The sequence below is a fragment of the Sparus aurata genome, chromosome 18 (assembly GCF_900880675.1).
Source record: "Sparus aurata chromosome 18, fSpaAur1.1, whole genome shotgun sequence".
Classification (NCBI taxonomy): Eukaryota; Metazoa; Chordata; class Actinopteri; order Spariformes; family Sparidae; genus Sparus; species Sparus aurata.
The window spans coordinates 4,362,741-4,383,951 of record NC_044204.1 but is presented as its reverse complement, the minus strand read 5'-3'; the positions used below and the strand labels follow the sequence as shown (position 1 = coordinate 4,383,951).

Sequence of the window (21,211 nt, the reverse complement as noted above, 5' to 3'; positions counted from 1 at the left end):
TTAATCTTTTTTGCTAGAAACAAATCTTAATTGATCAGCTGCTTATCTAATACATCATCTGTGCAAGGCTTCGCCGTCATTCCTTCACTGAGGCAGGAATTTATGATAATTTAACTTGATACAAAGGACTCTCTTCACTAACAAACAAACCTTTAACTGCAAAGGAATGACTGGGATGAGCTCCTGCCCCAGATTTGCTAGAAATGTCTGGACGTGGTTGGAGATGAACGCTCTAACTCCTCATAATTATATATTGGAAAAGGCTGGAATGTGAGTTGTGTCACATTAAGGACAGGCATCTGAATTTTCTGCATTCACTTCATAGCACTTCATAGTCTTCAAGGATTGTGTTTCCCTGTGTTGAAACAACCATATCATCTGGTTCATTTCCAAGGACACACATCAAAAACAAGTGTCAGCTCAAAGAAGAGAAAGTTGTCCTCAATTGTGGACACATTAAAGTTTGGATTTAAGGAATACACAATAATAATTTACTCTTTATACTCTGAGGGGAAAAAAGTCTGTCTACTTTCACAAAGAAGTTTACTGATGACTGACAGCTGTGAAACTGTCACTGTATTTATGATGATGCCCTTTTTGTATATGTATTTCTGCTGTCAGAGCAAAAGCCTGAATCATATATCACTATGATGAAGTGTAAATATACGTTGTGCTCCTTCTGGGATTTGAAGAAACACAATTTTTCCAAATGATTTTAAGTGCTCAGATGGCAGGTCATGATGACTTTATGCAGACAGAAAGGGGAAGAGAAGGCGGTGTCATGTTTCTTTAAAAGCACTCCAGAGTTGTGCCGAGTCTCCTCAGGGCAGGAGGGCTTTTCTCTTTGTGTTGAGTCTGGATATATTTGCATATGACCCTCCTCCTCCCTTTGGATTGGCCGAGGCTCCGCTAGCATGTGGAAACCTAAATCCAAACTTTCTCAGTTGAGCAAAACTTTCCTGAGTTGAGGATGAAGTGAGAGGCAGGACGCCAGCAGCTGTGTGAGTGAGTAATAACAGCAGGCAGAGAGAGGCTGGAGGTTTATGAGCAGAGAGGATGATATCTTAATTTTAGGTTGCTATAGTTGTCTCCTGTATTGAATTTTTTTCTTTTCCTTTTCTTTTCTAGGTATTTGTTTTACAAAACCAACAGTTTTCTTCACTGGTTTTGGTTGAGGTTGTTTGTTTTGTGAGAAGAAATTGTAGATTATTTTGAAGAAAAATTGGATTTGATCATCTTTCTATATCATGTTTCTTACAGATACATAAATGGAATGTACTTTACTAATATTTTTAACTTTCAAAAGAACACAGTTTGAAAGTTATTTAAATTGTGTCTTTTTCTTTTATAGTGACATTTAGAAATGTCTGTTTAGCTACTAGTCAGGAGATTACTTCACATCATTATGCTGCTGGCTCTGCTTCTGCTCCTGAGTCTTTGCTCTGGCTCTCGCTCCTCTGAACCATCATCAGTAACCGTCCAGTACCGGGTTTGGGAAGAGCAGCCTGCTGGCACCCGGGTCGGCCGTTTGGTGGACGATCTCCGCCAGAGGGATGAAGGTGGTCCTTTTGAGGATTTCCAGGTGGTGGAGCACGAAAAAGTCCTTCCCTTCTCTGTCAGCACTCGAGATGGGATCGTGTCCACCCAGGGCCGGCTGGACAGGGAGGAGCTGTGCCGGGGGTCAGACCTGTGCGAGCTGGCCTTCAGCGTCCTCTACAGGAAGAGTGGCGCTGTGAACTGCCTGCGGGTTCGGGTGGAGGTGATGGACCAGAATGATCACAGTCCCAGCTTCCCCAGCGCAGTGCAGGAAGTGGAGATCTCAGAGACAGCTGGCCTCAGGATGCGAATCCCTTTGGACCGGGCTGTGGATCCTGATGCAGGACCTAATGGCCTCCAGACCTACTCGCTGTCGGTCAACCAACACTTTGCTCTGGATGTGACCGTAGCTCCAGGTGGGACAAAACAGGCAGAGCTGGTGGTGATCAAAGAACTGGACCGGGAGGTTCAGGCCTCATTTGATCTCACCCTGGTGGCATGGGATAAAGGGAACCCCCCCAGGTCTGGCAGCACATTAGTCCGTGTTAATATTCAAGACTCTAATGACAACAGCCCCATGTTTGAGGACAGCACCCCCACTGTGGAGCTACCAGAGGACATAGCCCGTGGGACGACCATCATCAACCTCAAGGCTACTGACCCCGACCAAGGTGCGAATGGGGAGGTGGAGTATTCACTCAGTAAGCACACGCGTCCGGAGGTTCAGAGGCGCTTCTTTGTGGATCCAAAAACTGGAGCTGTGAGTCTCTTAGCTCCCCTGGACTATGAGGTGCAGACCTCGTATGAAGTGATCATACAGGCCCGTGATCGCGGGCCGAATGCGATTCCCACACACTGCAAACTGCACGTCAAGCTTAGAGATGTAAACGATAATGCACCAAGGATACACATGACCTGGACTCCACCTAACTCACCAGTGGCGACTGTGCTAGAAGGAGCCCAAGAAGACACCTTCCTTGCTCTGGTGATGGTCTCTGATGCAGATTCAGGAAACAATGGCAAAGTGAGAGCACAAATTCAGCAAGGATCAGGCCCTTTCCGCCTTAAACGTATCCATGGCAACAATTACATGATTGTCACCAATGGCAGCCTGGATCGAGAGAAGGTGATGCATTATAACATCACTCTCCTTGCCCAGGATTATGGAGATCCCCCACTGTCTTGTATTAAACACTTGCCTGTCCATGTTCTGGATGAGAATGACAACGCCCCTGTGTTCTCCACCTCCATCTATAAGGCATCCTTCAGTGAGAACAACTTGGCAGGCTACCAGGCTTTAAAAGTAGAAGCCACCGATGTCGACTTGGAGCTCAGCGGAAGAGTGTCCTACTTCATACGCAATGGCAATGAAGTAGAACCTGACACAGAGTCTTTCTCCATTCACCCAACAAGCGGCATCATAAGTGTCAAGCTTCCACTAGACTACGAGGACTCCCATGCCTACTCTTTCATTGTAGAGGCCGTTGACCAGGGTCATCCGCCTCTCACCAGCACGGCCACAGTGCAAATCGACATCCAGGATGTGAACGACAACTACCCAGTCATCAAGGAGCCCAAACCCAGAAAGGGTGTGGCGTCTCTAAGTGTTCCTGTCAATGCAGACAGGGGGGAGATTGTGACCGAGCTTGGGAATGACATGGGAGAGGCATCCACCACTTTGCCGATCAATCACTCAGTCAGAGAGGTTGGATTCCTTGCATCCACCATAAAAGCAGAAGACCCCGACTCGGGGCTGAGTGGACAACTCAGCTACCTCATCACTGACGGGAACCCTTATGGATTGTTCTGGTTGGATGAGGCTACAGGTCAGCTGTTTGTTAACACCACCAATGCTACTGAGCTAATCGGGAAGACCTTTAAGGTCGACATTGCTGTGTCTGACATGGGCAGTCCCAGCCTGGCCACTAAGGCAACTTTGGAGGTGACTTTCATCAATCTCAAGGACCACCTGAAGAATTCGTCACCAGGTAACCGCGGACAGCTCAGCTTCACCATGATGATGGCGATCTGCCTGGGTGCCACCTGCCTGCTGCTTCTGCTGGCTGTTGCTTTGGTGACAACGTTCTGCCGCCCAGAGAAACGGGACAACCGGGCTTACAACTGCAGACAGGCGGAATCGACATACACCCGCCACCCACGGCGCCCTCAGAAGAACATCAGGAAGTCAGACATCCAGCTAATTCCCGTCATTAGAGGGCGAAAAGAGGATCCTCCTGAAGATGACAGTGAAGCCCAGCCTCTTTCTTCGACTCCAATGACGTCAGAGGATCTACAAACTGAGCGACAGTATACGTTAACACCATCAATCATGAACACAAGCTTCCATTCCCAAGGCTACCCAGAAGGGGATGCTACTCAGTCTCAACTCCACCACAGCAGAACGCTTCGGAAACCTGGAAACATTGAACTTGATGGCTCTTTGCCTCTGACACCTGCCACGTCCTACCGGACTCTTCAACCATCCAGGAACCCTTCATCATCCTCTTCAGTGTCACATTCGAGCACCTTGAAGCGCCAGACTCGCGCTGAAGGGGAAAAGGAGGAAGTGCAGTGTTCAACATCTCAGGCAACTCTCAGGAGACCGAAGACCTCGGAGGGACGAGGGGGGCACGATGCAGAACATCGGCAGATGCTTCGTAACCTGGTTCGCCTGTCCATGGCTGCATTTGGAGACTCCATAGAGCTTTCATCTGCTTCTCCGGAAGTGCAGGTGAGTTTGGTATCTTCTCAACTTATTTTCACTTTGTGTAACCCTTTCATGCATGGCCTCCATCACAGTGGACAGATTTTTGAAAGCCATGGTGCTATCACCAGGTGCTAGATCTCCAAAACCTTGTCCACAATTCCATCTGATTATTATCCTTGAAGGTCTTTATTATGTTGAGAAAGCATCATACATTTGAAATTGCAGAGAGATGACATGCACTTAATATGCCTGGATCAACTATTAAATCCTTTTATTCTCAGAAAACCAGACAGGTAAAAACTATTCTGCAACCAAAAAGGGTGATGAAATACTTTAATCCAATGTTTTTTCAGTTTTTCCTTTTTTTTTGTCACTCTGTGATTTAATAACTTTTGCATGAAAGGGCTAAAGTAATTTAGCATTAATGCGGGTGTCATCGAGTGGGTGTCACCGAGTTAGCCGCGTTAGCATGTATATCAACTCAGATTTGCATTTCTGTTAGATTTATTTCAGCAGAAGAAAAAGCTGAAGGGTTTAGTTATTTTAAGTGTTTTATTGTAAAATTGTTTTGGTCAGCGAGACATTCTTAAATGTTTCATCATATGCATAAAAAGTTTAATCAAATACAGTGCATAATTGGAACTATGCTAACAAGCTTTGAATGTCTTTGTCATGTGACAACAAATATTATTTATTTAATTGATGTCATTCACTGAAAATGTCCAGCTAGAGGATATAGATCTACCACACCAGACACTACAACTCAAAACGGACAAATCATCGGCCTATTAAAGGCAAAATCACAATATTCAAATTTAAAATCACATCACTTTCGCAAATAGTTACAAGTACGCTTCATAATTTTCAATTGAAATTCAAATCTTCCTTTGTTGATCAGAATTTACCTCATCTTTTGAAAAAGAGTTGTCTGCCCACACCATATCTTTTGGATGGTTGTTCCAAACTTTTACAGCGAGAAGTGTTTTTCTCTTTTCAGAGAAACACTGTAACAATTTAACAATAATTTGATATTTGAATTTTAAGGACTTTCAAGGAATTCCCTATTATCTTCATCCTATTTCTCAGGTTGCTTTATTTCTCTATCGTAATACTGAGCTCATTCAATGCAGAAAATAACTGCAAAACAACTGCAAGTTGAGGATTCCCCTAATGTCTAATGTGTGTTTGATTAATATCTTCATATTAACATTCTCCTCTGTGTATTTTTATTTTTTTACACCATTAAGGCTAATGCATGGCTGCTGGCAAATGTTTAAATCTAATACAGCTCTATCTTAAACTGATCATATTCATTTCAATATGTGCTTACATGTGCTTAGAGTTGGATTAAGTATCCCCCCTACAGGCTTTGAGATTATTCTGAAGTAAAGTCCATTAGAGACAACACAAACACAAACAAACAAACACACACAAACACAAAACACACACACACACACACACACACACCAGCATTCCTTACACTTTCCCAACAGCCTCTCTGCTTTTTCAGCCTCATATGTGATGACTTACTCAGACAGCCTGAAGGCCAGAGTCGGGTAGAAGTGTGTGTGTGTGTGTGTGTGTGTGTGTGTGTGTAGGGGGGTATACCTAGCTGACGGATGACTGTGAAGAGAAAAAGCAGTGAGTTTATTCAGGTGCTCATGTGTCACAGACAGTAATCCCCCTCGAGAAACTCTGACAGGCCTTTTTACTGAATATCACATATCAGATTCATATTGAAACCAGGAGGAGGAGGTGAAAGAGGAGGAGGAGGAGGGGGACTCCACTCAGGCTCTGAGGAGGGTATGGACGGGACGGCTAAAATAAGCTGTGATGTGTTTGTAGTGTAAACTAACACCACCTTGACACGCTGCTCTGTCACTTACAAATTACCCAAAAATCACTTTTACCGTGCTGGTGCTGTTGGAGGAAAGCAAAAAAGCTCAGACTAAAAACAGCAGCTCAGAGAGCAGAGTAGGATACTGAAGCAGAGCACCGCCTGTCAGCTGCATATATTGAATGTACATGGATTAAACCATCAAAGTGGGACGGCACTGTGAATGCAAATAACATAGTGTTATTAATCAAGTAGTTAAATTTGTGGTTGGCTGTGTTGTTTTAAAGTTTTTGCATGTGTGATACTGGTGAGCAAGACAGTTTCATTGTAGCATTCTCCTAAATAACTGAAGTAGCTGGGAACATGTTTTTAAAATGTAGATTTCAACAAAAACAAAAAAACGTGGCATAATAATGTGTGGCAGTCTCCAGAAGCCCTGAGATCTCAAATTGATTTTTGAAAGATCTTATTTGCACTCTTCTTAAGCTGAAATCCCCACTATTAGCTTAGCAGCACCCCGTCTGAAGTCTCCAGCTGCTTCAGTTGTTAAGGAGAATGCTGCAGCTCTGTTTTGCTGTGAAGCAATACTGAACTGACTACTGAACTAATGGGATCTTCTGCATTCATGGAAGAGGGAAGCTTAGTGAACCATAACCATAATTGATTGGCTGTGCACTCTATTCAAGCATGAATATCTGACCCATACCATCGAGACCCGATGGAACCCTACAGGCATATTCGTACAAAAATGTGAAATTATATCCAGGTCTGTTTTGGCTTGATCACGTCAGTGGACAGCAGCAGTTACTGCCTGGATGTAACTCAAGTACATCTGTAACCATAGGAATAAAATACATGTATAGATTATTTTCTAAATTTTAAATCATAAAACCTTTTCACAGTCATCTACTCTGTAATCAGGCTCAACAGACATGCTGTATTCATGGTACCAACTGCATGAAAGGGTAACACAAATTCAGTGCTTCACCTCACATTAACTGTATTGAGCTCGAGTTGGGTTCTGACCTAAAAAACAGAACTCATGTCGAGCTCGGGTCAGGCTCAGTTTCTAACCTCTTGGACTTGCTTCGGTTTGCAAAACACATTTTGCCCAAATTTTGCATGACATGTGGCATCTTTAGAAAGCTTTGGTCCACTACAATCAACATGAAATTTGATTGAAACATAGATGGAGTCAGTCATCACTGTCAGGTGCTGTTTAAAGAAGAAGAAAATCCATTTCAACTGTATCAGTTATACTTAATAAATCATCAGAAACATCAGTTTGAACACTTGCAAAGCTGCTTTGGTTAAAACACAGACCTGCGTCAATGAGGGCAAAAGTTGCTGCCAACGCCCAGCAGACACAGAACAAAGAGCTCGGCAAGGTCCGACATCCTCACGTGAATCCCATTAGAGACAGGAAGAGGCCTTTTTCTTTTTACCCAGAATCCCCCTCTTTTCCTCCTGTACCCTCCTAGCTGGCCCAGTTGGCACTCAATGGCTTTCAGGCGGTTCTCTCCTCCCTCGAGGTCGCAGAGGAAGAGGCCTGCTGGACGCCTGCGAGGAGGGGGATTTACAGTTCACCTCCACCTCAACACACACACATGCACACACGCACACACACACACACACACACACACACACACACCGAGCTCCCTCACTCGTCCATATTTCGCAGCCCATCCTAGAAGGAAACGGGCCAGAGAAGAATAGGCTTCTACGTAGAGGCCATTTCCTGTAGCTACAGCAGCATGCACTTGCAAAAACACACTAATGTCATGGCTTAAACACAGTCATATATTAGCAATGCCAACACACACACACACCTTCACCAATGTCTGTGTGTGTGTGTGTGTGTGTTTCCTCCCTGGTGTGCAGTGTGTATCCGCTGTATAATAGAGCTGTCAGCATAAAGCTATGAGCAGTGAGACAGACGCAGCCGCTCAGTTCTCACACTGTCGAACTAAGCGAAAAAAAGTAGAAAATGTTTACTCACTCTCTACCTGAGCAGAGCTGAAATCAGCTGCATGCACCGTTCAGCAGTTAAAACTACATTAGGACACACTCACTGGTCGAGTGATCACGATCAGCTGGAGTATTTTACACAAGAAGCCTCATTAGTTAACCAAGTGACCAGAGTAAATGTTGGAATATCAGTTGATTCTTCAAACCACTCATATGTTGGATCTTTACATTTCATTTTGGCGATTTTCATGGTTTCAGTTCAGCTGATGAAAAGATTGATCACTTAGTCTTTATTATTAAGTTTTTATACTATGTGGAAAATCATTCTTCCTCTTCTCTCTGTTTCTCCTTCCTCCCTGCAGCAGATCTCCCAGCTCCTCTCCCTCCTCCGGCAGGGTCAGCTGCAGCCGAGGCCAAACTTCAGGGGGAACAAATACTCTCATCGCAGGTCAGTCAGACTCCCTCATCCTCAATATATCCCTCCATCCTCCCACTCCTCCCTCTATCTTCTTCCTCTGAAGAACAGACACAACAAACCCACAACAAAGTCAAACCAAAAAGCTCCTCCTCCTGTGGATAGTAAAAGAGTATTTGATACAAAGCCTGTCATAGTGTCATTTTCCATTAACTCACCCCCAAAAAACTGAGATTACAGCAGTTCCCAACATAATTTAAAACATACCAGTAAATGTCAGCATGATGTCATAGAAATGTTAATAGTTTGTAAGGCTGTATGTGGAAAGTTATACTAAACAGCACGTGGACTGAAACAGGTCTTTTAGTTGTTAATGCATGGGTTTGATCTGATAACTAAATAAATAAACCAGAGATTGTGTTGCGTTCAACATTTAGATAAAGTTAACAGCAGGGCACAAATACTGGGAATTTTCTAGATTACGTGTCATTTACTATACAGTAAAAAGTAATCTCATTTGACTGTACCTTCATGTATAATGTGGTGAGAGGGACCTCCCACTGTCTGTCTCTTGTGTGGGTTTCAGTCTGAGGTTTTCAAAATGAAAACACAACAGAGACGCTGGGTTTATTTTGTGGCTGTTTGTGGTTTTTTTCTGTTTTCACCGCCAACAAGTGATGTAGTTTTTTTTAGCAAAATTTGACAAAACTCAAATGTTTTGTATTGCAACATTTAACAATGCAATATTTGTATCCCTTTAGTGCAAAACTTAATCTTCAAGGTGGTAATAATGAGGCCGTTAACACAGGTCACTACACCTGACCACAGTCTGTTCTGTTGACCTTGCTGCTTGACTTCACAACAGAACATCTTGATGTTGTATCTTTCCTCCTCTTTTCCATCACTCTCTTCATCCTCAGAGGATTGTTTCGAAGCCAGCTGGCTAACTGTGATCACTGCTGCGCTCTCTGATCAAACCAGGCTGCCTCTGATAGCAGGACAGACAGACATTAAAGGGGAATGCCGCCTATTTTAAGAAATCACAGATGTTTAGCTCTGCATGACAGTTTAGTTTGTTTTTGTAAAATCAGACACGTCTGCACAAATGATTGGTTATATGCAACCGGTCTGATTCATGCAGACGTGTGTGTGGTTATATTGTAGCAGCCTCGTGTTATTTGCATGTGATTCTATCACTCAGCAGCCATTTGCACATAACGTCACTGTGGTGCACCACGCTCCAAACTGGAGGCTGCAGATTCTTTGAGATGCAACATCTCATTTTCAACATGGTCCTGGACACCATGAACATCATTTACCATATATCCACTGCCTTTATATAGCTGTGATAGACAAAGTTTAAGCACATGGAGCAGAACATTTTCATTTTTATTATGGTATCTGTGACAGAACCACCAAATTACAAGCAGTGACTCAGTGATGGTTCTGCTACATCTGTTAAACGAAATTTGTATTTAAATTCAGTCATCATCTACCCCCTCCATGCTGAAGGAAAGTCAGGTGAAGTTTCATAGTCCACAAACCTTTCTGGCTGCTAAACAACTGAAGAAGCTGGAGACAAACAACTAAAACAAATATAAAACATGGCTCCATACAGATTGTCTGGTATAATTCTAGTGTCCAGAAGCCCTGTGGTTCCAAAGTGATCTTAAAGTACTTTATTTAAGTGCAGTCGAGCTCGTTCACCAACTTCTGAGCTAACACTTTTAGCTTAGCAGCTACAGTGAAGTTTTCCGCTTTAAAAAATGTGTAAATAACATAAATAACTTTTCAAATTAATTTGGATATTGGGGCTTCAATAGACTTTGCTGCATGGAGCCATTTTATGTTTTATTGAGTTTTTTCCTATTTTCTATTTCATATCTTGTGTAGGAGAATGCTGCAACACCAATTCATTCCAGAAATGTCTGGGGAGTACGAAATGTCACCTGACTTTCCATCATATGAGGACAAAATGACTGAATTTAAATTTTTGAGTGAAATTTTCCTTTAAAGTTTCTACCAATAATCCTTAATCTTCCTTATTTGAATTAAACCCCTCTGTCCTCCCTTGTGCTGTTCACTGTTCCAGAAACAAACAATCAATATGGCTGAAGCAAAATTCTCAGTCAGGATAGCAGCCATCGGTCAAAGCAATACAAAAACAGAGCTTGGGGCCCACTTTAGTAAAATGCCCCGAGATCTTTCTTATTCAGGGTAAAAACAGAGACCAAGTAAGAGTAAAGCTGCTCTTGACTTTTGCTTTTGTTGATGCGGTGAAAGTCCGATGTTGTAGCTGGTAAACGTCTTCGTCCGTGTTTCTGACCGACTGACCTGCTGTGACTGAAATAACAGCAACAGACAAACAGGACACAAAAGTCCTCAGTGTCACAGGAAGAGTGTCTCACAACCCCTGAAGTATTGAAGTTTGTGTGTGTGTCTGTGTATGTTTATCTGTGTGTGCAGGCAAGTTATGGCAGCTTTGTTCGAATGATTCAGAGTCTCTGACAGGAAGCAGCTACCTCAGCGGCACCCTGGCGATGAGATTAGATCTGACATCACCTTGATACACACAAGGCACTGTTTCAATGCAAACCACACACAAATGCACACACACACACACACACACACACACACACCTTTTTTTCCAGATAATATGGATGTCAGATTAGAAAAGGCTCCTTTGTGTTTGAAAGTTAGTGATAAAGGATTTATTATCAGGATTTGTTTTGTTCATGATTCCTAATCATTATTTGAACATTAGCATGGTTTTTGAAAGTTGCCATGAAGTAAGTTGAGGTGAAAACAAGTCGACACATCTCCTCACCTCACACTCAGATAAGATTTTAATCCGCAGTGCCTGAATAACATGAGTTTGTATATGTTTGCTTCTGAGTGACTAACTCATCTGTGAGCTCATCGTTATCTCACTGGTACTTCCTGTCTGAGCTCGCCTGCAGCTACACACTCAGATACTGCGGCCCTTCAGGTTTAAATGCGTGTGTGTGCTGGGGTTGGGGGTGTCAATGGATTTGCCACCTAATACCTCAGGCATTTTATCACCATCTTATCTTGTGACAGACCTCTGGTCTGATCTTGAGATCTAGCACTGTCTGTCTGTTCAGTTCTGTATGTTTTAAAATGGTTCAAAAATCAGGATTAATGTTCTTCGTTTCTCTTTGGGAAAGAATAAATCAAATGTTCAGGTGACTTTGTTCATGTCATAAACCAGCTCGGAGCTGGACAAGGGAGGGGAGAATGCACATGAGTTGAAACTAAAATAAGTGTATTTTACATAAATTAGGAGAAAACTAAGGCACAGACAAGCTGAATACAACATAACTTAATAGGGTGGACTCCTGGAGAGAGTGAGCGGCTGACTGCCACCAGTTTATAGATGTATCCTTGTGTCTTGCCACTTAGCTGACGACCAAGCTCAGCCCACCATGCTCCTGAAAGGACAGGCCTGCTCAGGGGTCATCATATCCATGTTTGTCTCTCAATTTCAGCCCAATCCACAGAATACATGTTGTCAATGTACGTCTCTGCAGCCACGGTGAAACTTTGCTTTCATTTAGGTTCAATTTTCAATTGTATGTTGTGGCAACATTTTGCTGATGCTCTGGTTAGGGTTTAGGCACAAAACCACTTAGGTTGGGGTTAGGAAAAGATCATGTATCGGCTTCAAATACACAGCACAAGATGTTCTGACCTCCCATGAAAAAGATCAGGTTTTTGTCGCTGTAAGCTAGGCTGGATATTGTCCCGTGGTCTCCCTCTCCGTTTTTTTGCTGCCACAAATGCAGGGGGAGATGTTCCGACATCTTGTTGAAAAACACGGCTGGAAATGCTCTGACTTTGCGTCAGAAATGTCCAGTATCTGATGCCACAAACAAAGCTGGAGATGTCCAGACATTTTGTTTGATGCACCTGGTTTTATTGCCTCAAACATGGCGAGAGATGTCTCAACTTCCCATCATAAATTTCAGTTTACTGTCATCATAAACAAGGCTGGAAAATCAAGCGTCCAATGAAAAAGGGTGTAAGAGAGTGGTTTGTGATTTGGGGCTTTACAAATAAAATTGACTCGACTTCACTGTTCTATTTTTGTTGATTTTCTAAATGTGTGACTAAAAACATGAACTTTTCAACTGAATTTGTTTTGAATCAAACTGATGAATGCAACTTAACTAGACGTGCCTATTCAGTTGGACTGAAACACTTGAGATAAAATTCCTCTCAGTGTTTTTGGACATGCTCGTCGGAGAAACGTGTCATCTCTGATGTTACCTGATAGTTGTGCGTTCTGTGCAGATATGGAGGTCAGGACTGCTCTGATTGGCAGAGCACCAAAGACAGCGGACACGGTGAGAGCGAGGCTGGAGATGTCGACTGGGAACCAGGAAGAGAGTCGCCCATAGACCCACAGCTGGAGGAGGGGCTTAACAACCTGCTCAACAACGCAGGTATGCACACATAAACACAAACAGTAACACAATGATCGAGGCGCAACAATATCATCTGCTGCTCAACAATAATTCTTGGGATATGGTGAATGAGATCCTCCAGTCAGTAGGGAATCGAATTTTGGGAACGTTTCTAATTCTGGTACAGCCTGACTCTACAGTGTTTGTCTTTACTGTCTGTATTTGATTGTGTAAAGTCTTCTGGTGTCAACGAGTTGAGCCGCGACCTCCTGGTGAAACTCTTTGATTCATGGGGACAAAAGCGGCTGAACTTCGGCTCCTGTAGAACGTACAGACTGGTCACTCACAATGGACACATACTGACAAATGTAGAAAACAGGAAGACAGCAGGAAATAACACAGTGGCAGGTTTTACATCCACATCCACCCACACGCTCCATTCATCTGAGTCTCTTACTACAACTCAGACTGTTGAGAGATGTTTTCTTTCTTTGTCTTCAAATGGGATGTTTTCACGCTTAAAATTCCTCAAAACTCAACTACTGAAACTATAAAACGTCTCATTAGAATCAGTTTAGTTTTCTAAAAGAGCAACTGTATTTTCAGCAGCTCACTTTATAGAAACAATGCTGAACACTATTCAGAGTCCAACAGAGATATCTTGTTGGTTTTATTGTGCTAAAGTTAGCTCTCATTAGCATGATTGTTTTCATGATAACTTTGTTTATTCAGTATACTTTAGTTTTAATAGCATGTTAGTATTAATGTGTTGTTATTAGCATGACAGTAATAATAGCACGCTATAGTTGAGTTATTTTGATTAGAACATTGTTATTAGCTTTTAAGGTTTATTCGCAGATAGTGTTACTAGCTTGTTAGTGTCATTAGCAGAGAGTGTTTTCAGCATTTTTAGTGTTGAATGTTAAAGTTTTAGGCATGTAGTGGTTTTAAGCTTGGACGTGATGGCGTCTCGTGTTGTTAGCCTTTTATAGATAAAAAAAAGTCTGCTACATTAGCAGCTTAGTGTTAGTGTTGTCATATTTGTGTTGCAAAGGGTTATTAGCAGATAGTGTTATTAGCATAGTCATGGTTTTAGCATATGGGCTAAGGCTGCATGTTAGGATTATTAGCATGTTGGCAATATTATGCTAATATTACTAGTGTGTCAGTGTTATATGCTAGTTTGATTTGTTTATAAGGATGACATTGTTATTATAATGTTACAGTGATAGACCTAGCATACTAGCATGTAAACATATTGAAGTTGTCAGCATGTTGGGTTATTAGCATGTAGCATTTAGCACGTTTTTGTTCAATAGTATACTTAAGTGACATTATCATCAACATGAACATGTTAGAATTTCTATATTGAACCATTAATCCAACTTTTTGTCCTCACATTGTGTTATTAGCATGTTAGCCTTTACCAATTACAGCAGCTGCGCAAGGAATATTTGTTACCAGTCAGCCTCACTCTGAGGGTTGTGCAGTGAGGTAGGACTCATTTTAATCATTCAATCATGGCTTTCACTTTTTCAAAGTCTAACTAAGAAGTTTTAGCTGCCAGTCATCAAACATGCTGGTGGCTTTTTGTTTAGCTGGGAATTCCACCATGTAAAGGCCAGCTCGGTTTGTAGGCCACATTGTCTGTGAGTATCTGTGCGTGTGTGAGTGTGTGTGTGTGCATGTGCATGTGCATGTGCGCGTGTGTTAAACAGTTTCTTCCTGGTATTGTAGCGGTCAGAGCCCTGGGGCGTAAAGAGGGGTTTTTACCGCCTGATGATGGTAGAGTGAGTGTCACTTTATGAAAGGAGAGAGAGGAACAAAAAGAGTGAGTGGGAGTGTGTTGTGGTGTGTGTGATGCTTGACTCACGTCCAGCCTGCGGGGCTGTATTATCAGTGTAACTCACACCAGAGCACTGTGACAGCTCAGACTTGATGAGGCCGTCGCAGCAACACATTCCTCTCTCTTTGTTCCTTACTTTTTCTTTCTGACTGTAACTGCTTCACCTTGAGGATTGTCACGATGAATCACACACACACACACACACACACACACAAACCTGCTCCTTTGTGCAGGTGAGAAGGTGGCGTTACAGCTGTTGAGAGAATAGTTTATGGTTCTATTGAAGAGAATGTGGATGTGTGTTTTCTTCTTCAGATGTTACAGTTGCATTCATGATGGTGGTGTTTTACCACATTAACGTGTAATACATATTCTCTTCATTCACAATGATATTACAATCTAGTTTGAAGGGTTTGAGAGCTTTTTAAAGCAGCTGTCTGTGATTTGAATTTATCTGTCAAGCTCTAATCCTCACCCATAGTCCTTGCAAAATAATGAGTGGCCCAGAAAAAAATGTGTTCAAATTTGATTTTCCTGATAAAATAAGGGGGGAAGGCAGGTTTAACCTACAGGTTAAATGCAGGGAAAGACATTAAAGCAGCAGACTTTTTTTTATCTGTGAAGGATCAGCTGAAACTTGATGTGTTCAGTAATTTCAGGAGCATTTAGTGTTGGGAGGATCTTTGGTGAAAAAGTGCCCAAAACAAAAGGAGGAAAGAGGGGGAGGGGGCCTAACTCTGGGGGCGGTCTGTGCCACACGGGGTGAATAATATATGTATGTGTGTGTGTGTGTGTGTGTGTGTGTGTGTGTGTTAAGCCTATGTGTGTGTTAGTAAGTTAACTCTCTGCATCTGGTCGTGGTTAGATGAAGGAGACCACAGCTCTTCAGAGGGCTGACTGGAGAGACCCACAGTGTTGAACTTTGACCCCATTTCATTAATCTGTGGTTTGAGTTAATGGTTGCTGGTACATTCACATTTGACATTCATCATTAAATTACTCTGGTTTTAAATGAGCTCCAAATTTTTCCCTTTGATGCCCAAAACTGAAAGTTAATGGTGGGCCCCAGACCAAATGCAAACACCTTTTTGTATTTTATTTGAAAGATTTAAAAGTTCCCTTTATTTACTGACCCACACAGGTTCATAATTCGCATAAAGGAATCCTACGTATTTGAAGAGCATTTTTACAAGAACAGCAACTTTTTTTTAAAATTGTTTTATTTTTTTTAGCTGGTAAATTAACCCTAACCAGAGCTGGAAGACTTTCGGTGTATTTATTAAACCTGGAGAGGCATTTTTTGGTTCTTCGGCAATCGTTTCATCCTGTCATCAATAATTTATCCCTCGAAAACGTATCATTCTTCAGGAAAATGTTTAAATAGCCTACGTATTTATTCAAATGATAGGATTTTACTGTAAATCTCTTTGCAGAGAGGTGCTATTCAGGTAAAGTTGTGACTTCTGTAATCGCTGACTTTGTTTGGTTGGTTTGTCAGCAGGATTACAAAAAACTACAGAGCAACATTAACTCTTGGTGCCCATCTTGATGAAAGGGTTAGATCTTTTTTTGACACTGTTGGGCATTTTTTCGACATTTTCTTTCATTTCTCACAAAATGTATATTAATGAGAATATTAACCTGCTGTATTGGCCTCTATGCTCGTCCCCCTTTGAATGTTTTTCCATTCATCACATGTTGTGTTTTCTCTCTTCTCACCTTCCATAAGTAATCCTCCACATGCATGAGCTGATTCCAGCTCCATGCTGGGAGAGGCTCTTTCATGTTTCAATTAGATCAGATGAAACTAAAATAGCTCAAACATGTTGTGTGAGCAGATAAACGAGGCACAACCAGGAAGGACAGGACATAAACAGGAAGTGATGAGGATAAGAACCGACTAAATGAGAGTGTGTTTTACAGTAAACGAATAAATGCAAATAGACGTATAATCATATAATCATCTTGGACGTGTTTGTTTGTGACTCAGAGACTCGGTTTGTGTGCTTTCACCCGGACACACCCGGTGTTTACGCCTCTGACACTGACAGGAATGTCAGGCTGGAGGCAGTGAACATGCCGGGGGGGGGGGGGGGTTAATGTCGGTGTGGACGTGATGTTTTGCCGTACGTTGGGAGCGTGTCAGGACGCCATGGATGGCAGGAAAAGCCTGTTGTCAGCTGCCAGATAAAACCACCGTGTCGTTTCCTTCTTCTCTTCCTGCCACATTCTCATCCAGCAGTTAGAGAGAGGCTAAAAGAAGAGATTACTTTTAATCTGTCCCGACTCCTGCTGAAGGTATATCCATCATGGGAGTGTCTGGCGATTTTATAAATGAGTCCCTTCAGATTTCAGTTTACAAAATGGGAAACCAATCTAGAACAGCTACTTCTGGCCTGAATGAATACTCATAGAGGCCTTTGTTGTTTTAAAGACTTAAAGATCAGGGCTCATCCTTTACTTGCTCGTTGTTTACAAGGTGCATTTGTATCCAGATTTTGTTTGGACCTGACCACCTGGATTCTGCGCACACAACCGATGTATAAGAAACCACATAACTCCTGTTCACGCCACTATTTGAATGTAAAACACAATTAAACTGCGAAAGAGACTTACCTAATATGGCTGCTGACCTCTGGGCTATTTATTTACACCAGATTTGACCGTTTAGGAACTTGAAACAGCCAATGATCTTTTAATTACAGCTGCTACTTATAAGTTATTTGCTTATCTTAAGATACAATAAATATGTGACATGAGCTATCCATATCCATGATGTAGGAAGGGGGCTCAAACTGTAAAGTTAATTCTGATAGTGAGGAAATGTCAAACAAAAGATTACCAAAAGTCTGGTTTGTCAAGATATCTTAACTGCAGGAGCCTGAAATCACTAACAGCTCAAATCTTAATATTTACTGTGTTAAAATCCAAATTTTTGCTGGAAACGAAGATTGTTCGACACTTTTGTATGATGAATGATAATCTCTTAATTGTTCATTCCCTGTGACTTCACTCATTGATCTGCAGAAGGACTTGAATCCAGCCCTGAAATGAACCATAGACTAATCAAACATCTTACGTGGATCTCTTTCTGTAGATGATGTCTTCTCGGAGGTCAACGATCCAGCGTGGATGGCCAGACTCTCTCTACCCCTCACAGCTGATTACCACGACAACGTTTTTGTCCCCAATGGGCCTCCATCCACTGACAGCGAGCTGCTTCCCCGCGATGCCCTGGACTCCTCGTCCTTCTCTACCTTTGGTATAACACAAAAAAACTGCTGCCATTTGTTGATGTCTAAAAAATACAAATAAATAAATCTACTTAATTATTTTAACCAAATATAGCTTCTTTTTTTTATCTCTTTATCTCAGCACTTTAAAACAAACTGCCTTTTCTTCGTGAGAAATGTTTGCATATTTTCCAGATCACAATTGTGTAAAATTCATTAATAGTCAAGAATGAGAAAAGCAACAATTAATAACATTTTAGAAGCTGTCACTGGTGAATTTTGGGTAACTCTGTTTCGAAATGATTGATTGATTAATTAATTACTGTTTTGTAGTAGTAGTAGCAGTAAGTAGAACTTCTGTTAATGACACCGCCCCTCTCCACCTTTTCCTCTCAGGTAAAACTCCAGAGAAGGATGGCCCACTGGGCGGGGCCCTCCTGTCTGAGGTCAGCACACTGTTCGAGATGCTGATGACGCAGAAAGCTGACGCCCACCCCGGCCCACGGCCTGACGTCCTGTACCGACTCTCTGCAGCGTACCGCCGCTCGCTTGGCTTGGATGGCACCGCCATGACCGCCGCAGGCAACGTACCAAGGAACTCTGGGAACGCAGAGAAGAGGTTGGGTGTGGCTCCAACCTCAGGACTTTATCAATAAGTTTGTTAAGTGAACACTGGAAAAGACCAAGAGCTGACTAGTAGCTCAGATCGGGAAATGTTTCCTACGCCTCTGTGTTTGAGGAGTATGTTGGGATTTTAGAGGCATTACATGATCAAATATCATATCATTAAATATGACAGCAGCTGTTAATACTGCCATGATTAATCTTTTTTTTTTGTAGAATGAGAGGTTAAATATAAAAGGATGTGTCACTTCCAAAGAGGACTGAGAGTGAACATGAATCTGATGTCTGGCTCATTCTATTCACTCTAATCTGACTGTTGTGGGTGCTTTTGTAGTTCTGGTCCTGTTCACACATTTGGGCTTAAAGACTGGAGAGGCGGCGTGATGCCGTTTGGGAATTGAGGTTTATAAATATTCTGGCATCGATGTCCAGACTCAGGAATGGAGAGATGAAATAGAGGACTTGAGGAAGTATTGATTTATGCAAACTCATGCAACTTTATGTATTTCTTCTTAAAATTCTCCACTGTAAAGAAACTATTCTGTAGGGATACAGAATAGCCATTCATGCAAACGGATCACTCAGGAGATAAACTTCAGCAAAGAGACAGCTGGTCCTCGGTTGTCCTTTAGCACAAGGAGGTCTTGTTTGCATCTTTCCTCTGACTTTGTTTCTTCACTGCCCCTAGAGGCTGCAGTATTCATTGCACCCCAGCTAGCTAAAAGGGCAACATTTTATTTTAGAGGGGAAACTACATACAAGTTATCTGATCTGCAGAGCAAATGTTGACAATGTACATTTGTTTAAATACAGACATGCTGAAACGTCACACTTCTTTACGTTTCATTACATTCAATTTTTACACGTAAGGTTCAGGGAAAGATCATGTTTCGACTTAAGTACCACGTTTTGTCGCCACAAACACAACTGGAAATGTTCCAATATCTCATGAAAAATATCCAATGGTTAACTCTTACAAAGGTTGAGATACAGTCTTGAACAGTGGTCTTTGGCTTGGAACCCATCTTGCCTAGCTATACTGTAGCTCCACCACCATCCTCTTCAGCTCCAAACATAATGGTCTGCTCATGAGCATTTAACCTGAATGTAATATGACAGTCATTGTTGAGATATTGATATGATACGATGACGTACAAATATGAACATATCCGAGGTTTGCAGAAAAATGCCAACATTTTATTCTGGTGACTGGAATGTGTGTTGAAAATGACAGATCCTGTTAAAATGGTGCTCCAGTACAATACTTGTTTCATGTTTAGCATCAATAAATTAAATGCAGGTTTAATTAACAGTAAATGAAATAAATTGAGTGGAGGACGGAGCACTAAAGTTAAAAAGTTTGTAGACGAGAACAGAAACTGGACAGAAGATTTAGTGTGAGAACATTTACACAGAAAGTCAAGTGAGGTGAAGAAAAAGAGACAATATGAAGGAAAACAGGAAGTGACAGTGAGATCTTTAAACAGCAGGAGAAATTAATGTTAATGGTCAATCTGAAAGTTGAAAAGATGTCCGGTTTTCTCGTTGTCTCTGACTTGGAACAGTGAAACTTTGCGTCTTAACTCAGGACGGATGTGTCAGGACATAATAAACTGGGAGGTAGTTTTTGTTCTTTGGCCAACAGAAAGCAAGCCGGCGACCAGAAGGAAACGTCTCTTTGTCTTTTTGTTTTTCCTCAAGACTAAACAGAAACAAGCTGAATACAGGGAAGAAAAAGTGTTTGTTGACAGTAGAGCAGCTCAGTCTGAACCGCCCCTGTTCACCACCTCCTCTAAGTGATCTTTAAGGTTACTGTCGCTTTTTTCAAGATGATTTGGGAATATCGACTGAATGAATATAGGTTGCAGTAACTCCTTGCTGTTTGTTAAATTATTGGTGTAACTTCTATCCAAAGTTCTCTTACTCTTTACTCGTAGCATTTTCATTTTTTTTTTTTTTACTGTATATTACAAACCAGATGAACAGCACTTTGTAAATAGTCTTTTGTAAAACCTTTTGTATCAAGAAAACTTTTCTAAAACTTTTTTGTATCAAGAACGTGTGTAAAACTTATTTTATTGAGGAAATATGTGAAACTATTTGTGTCAAGAAAACATTTTCATGTTTTGTAACGTTTTCAATAAAAAGTGTGTATCATGTTAAAACTGGATGTATAAAGAGTTCATCATGTTTTCAAGTTATTAAGTGTAGACATCTAAACTCAAACAGCATTCAGAACTTCACTGGAAAAGCATCCCATTTTATGATTTCTACATAGTATGCGTGTGTATCCTACTCTTCTGCTGTGTGATGGAGGTTAGAGAGGTTTGGTTGGTTTGTGCACGTGTGTGTGTGTGTGCGTGTGTGAGAGAGAGGCAAACATCTGCTCACATTATGGTTCATCGCCATCTTTCTGTGGGAACAAACAAACTTTTGGTCTCCCCAAAGTCAGCCGCTTGTTTTGGGATGATGAATATTTTTTGGTGAAGGTTAAAATGACGGATGGTTGAAACCGAACCTCAACACAATAACTGTAAGGCGGTACAGGATTCTCGCGAGTGTGAAAGGTAGGTAGATGATAACTGCTCACATGTTTCCCTTGTGCAAAGCGCCATCTG

General features: G+C 41.8%; 1 protein-coding gene across 3 annotated transcripts; it reads left to right on the top strand.

The window, feature by feature from the left end:
- The first annotated feature begins 948 nt into the window (after window positions 1-948).
- Window positions 949-20,763, top strand: pcdh12 (protocadherin 12). 3 transcript variants are annotated; one of them, XM_030397159.1, is made up of 6 exons: window positions 949-1,001; window positions 1,352-4,267; window positions 8,411-8,496; window positions 12,778-12,929; window positions 17,834-17,998; window positions 18,366-20,763. In XM_030397159.1, exons 2-6 carry the CDS (start codon window positions 1,406-1,408, stop codon window positions 18,623-18,625), a joined length of 3,525 nt encoding a protein of 1,174 aa, XP_030253019.1. In that variant the 5' UTR covers window positions 949-1,001; window positions 1,352-1,405; the 3' UTR covers window positions 18,626-20,763. The 3 variants fall into 3 exon arrangements, with proteins under 3 accessions (XP_030253019.1, XP_030253020.1, XP_030253021.1); XM_030397160.1 differs by having other exon boundaries at window positions 955-1,005; XM_030397161.1 differs by having other exon boundaries at window positions 957-4,267; window positions 8,414-8,496.
- Window positions 20,764-21,211: the final 448 nt, after the last annotated feature.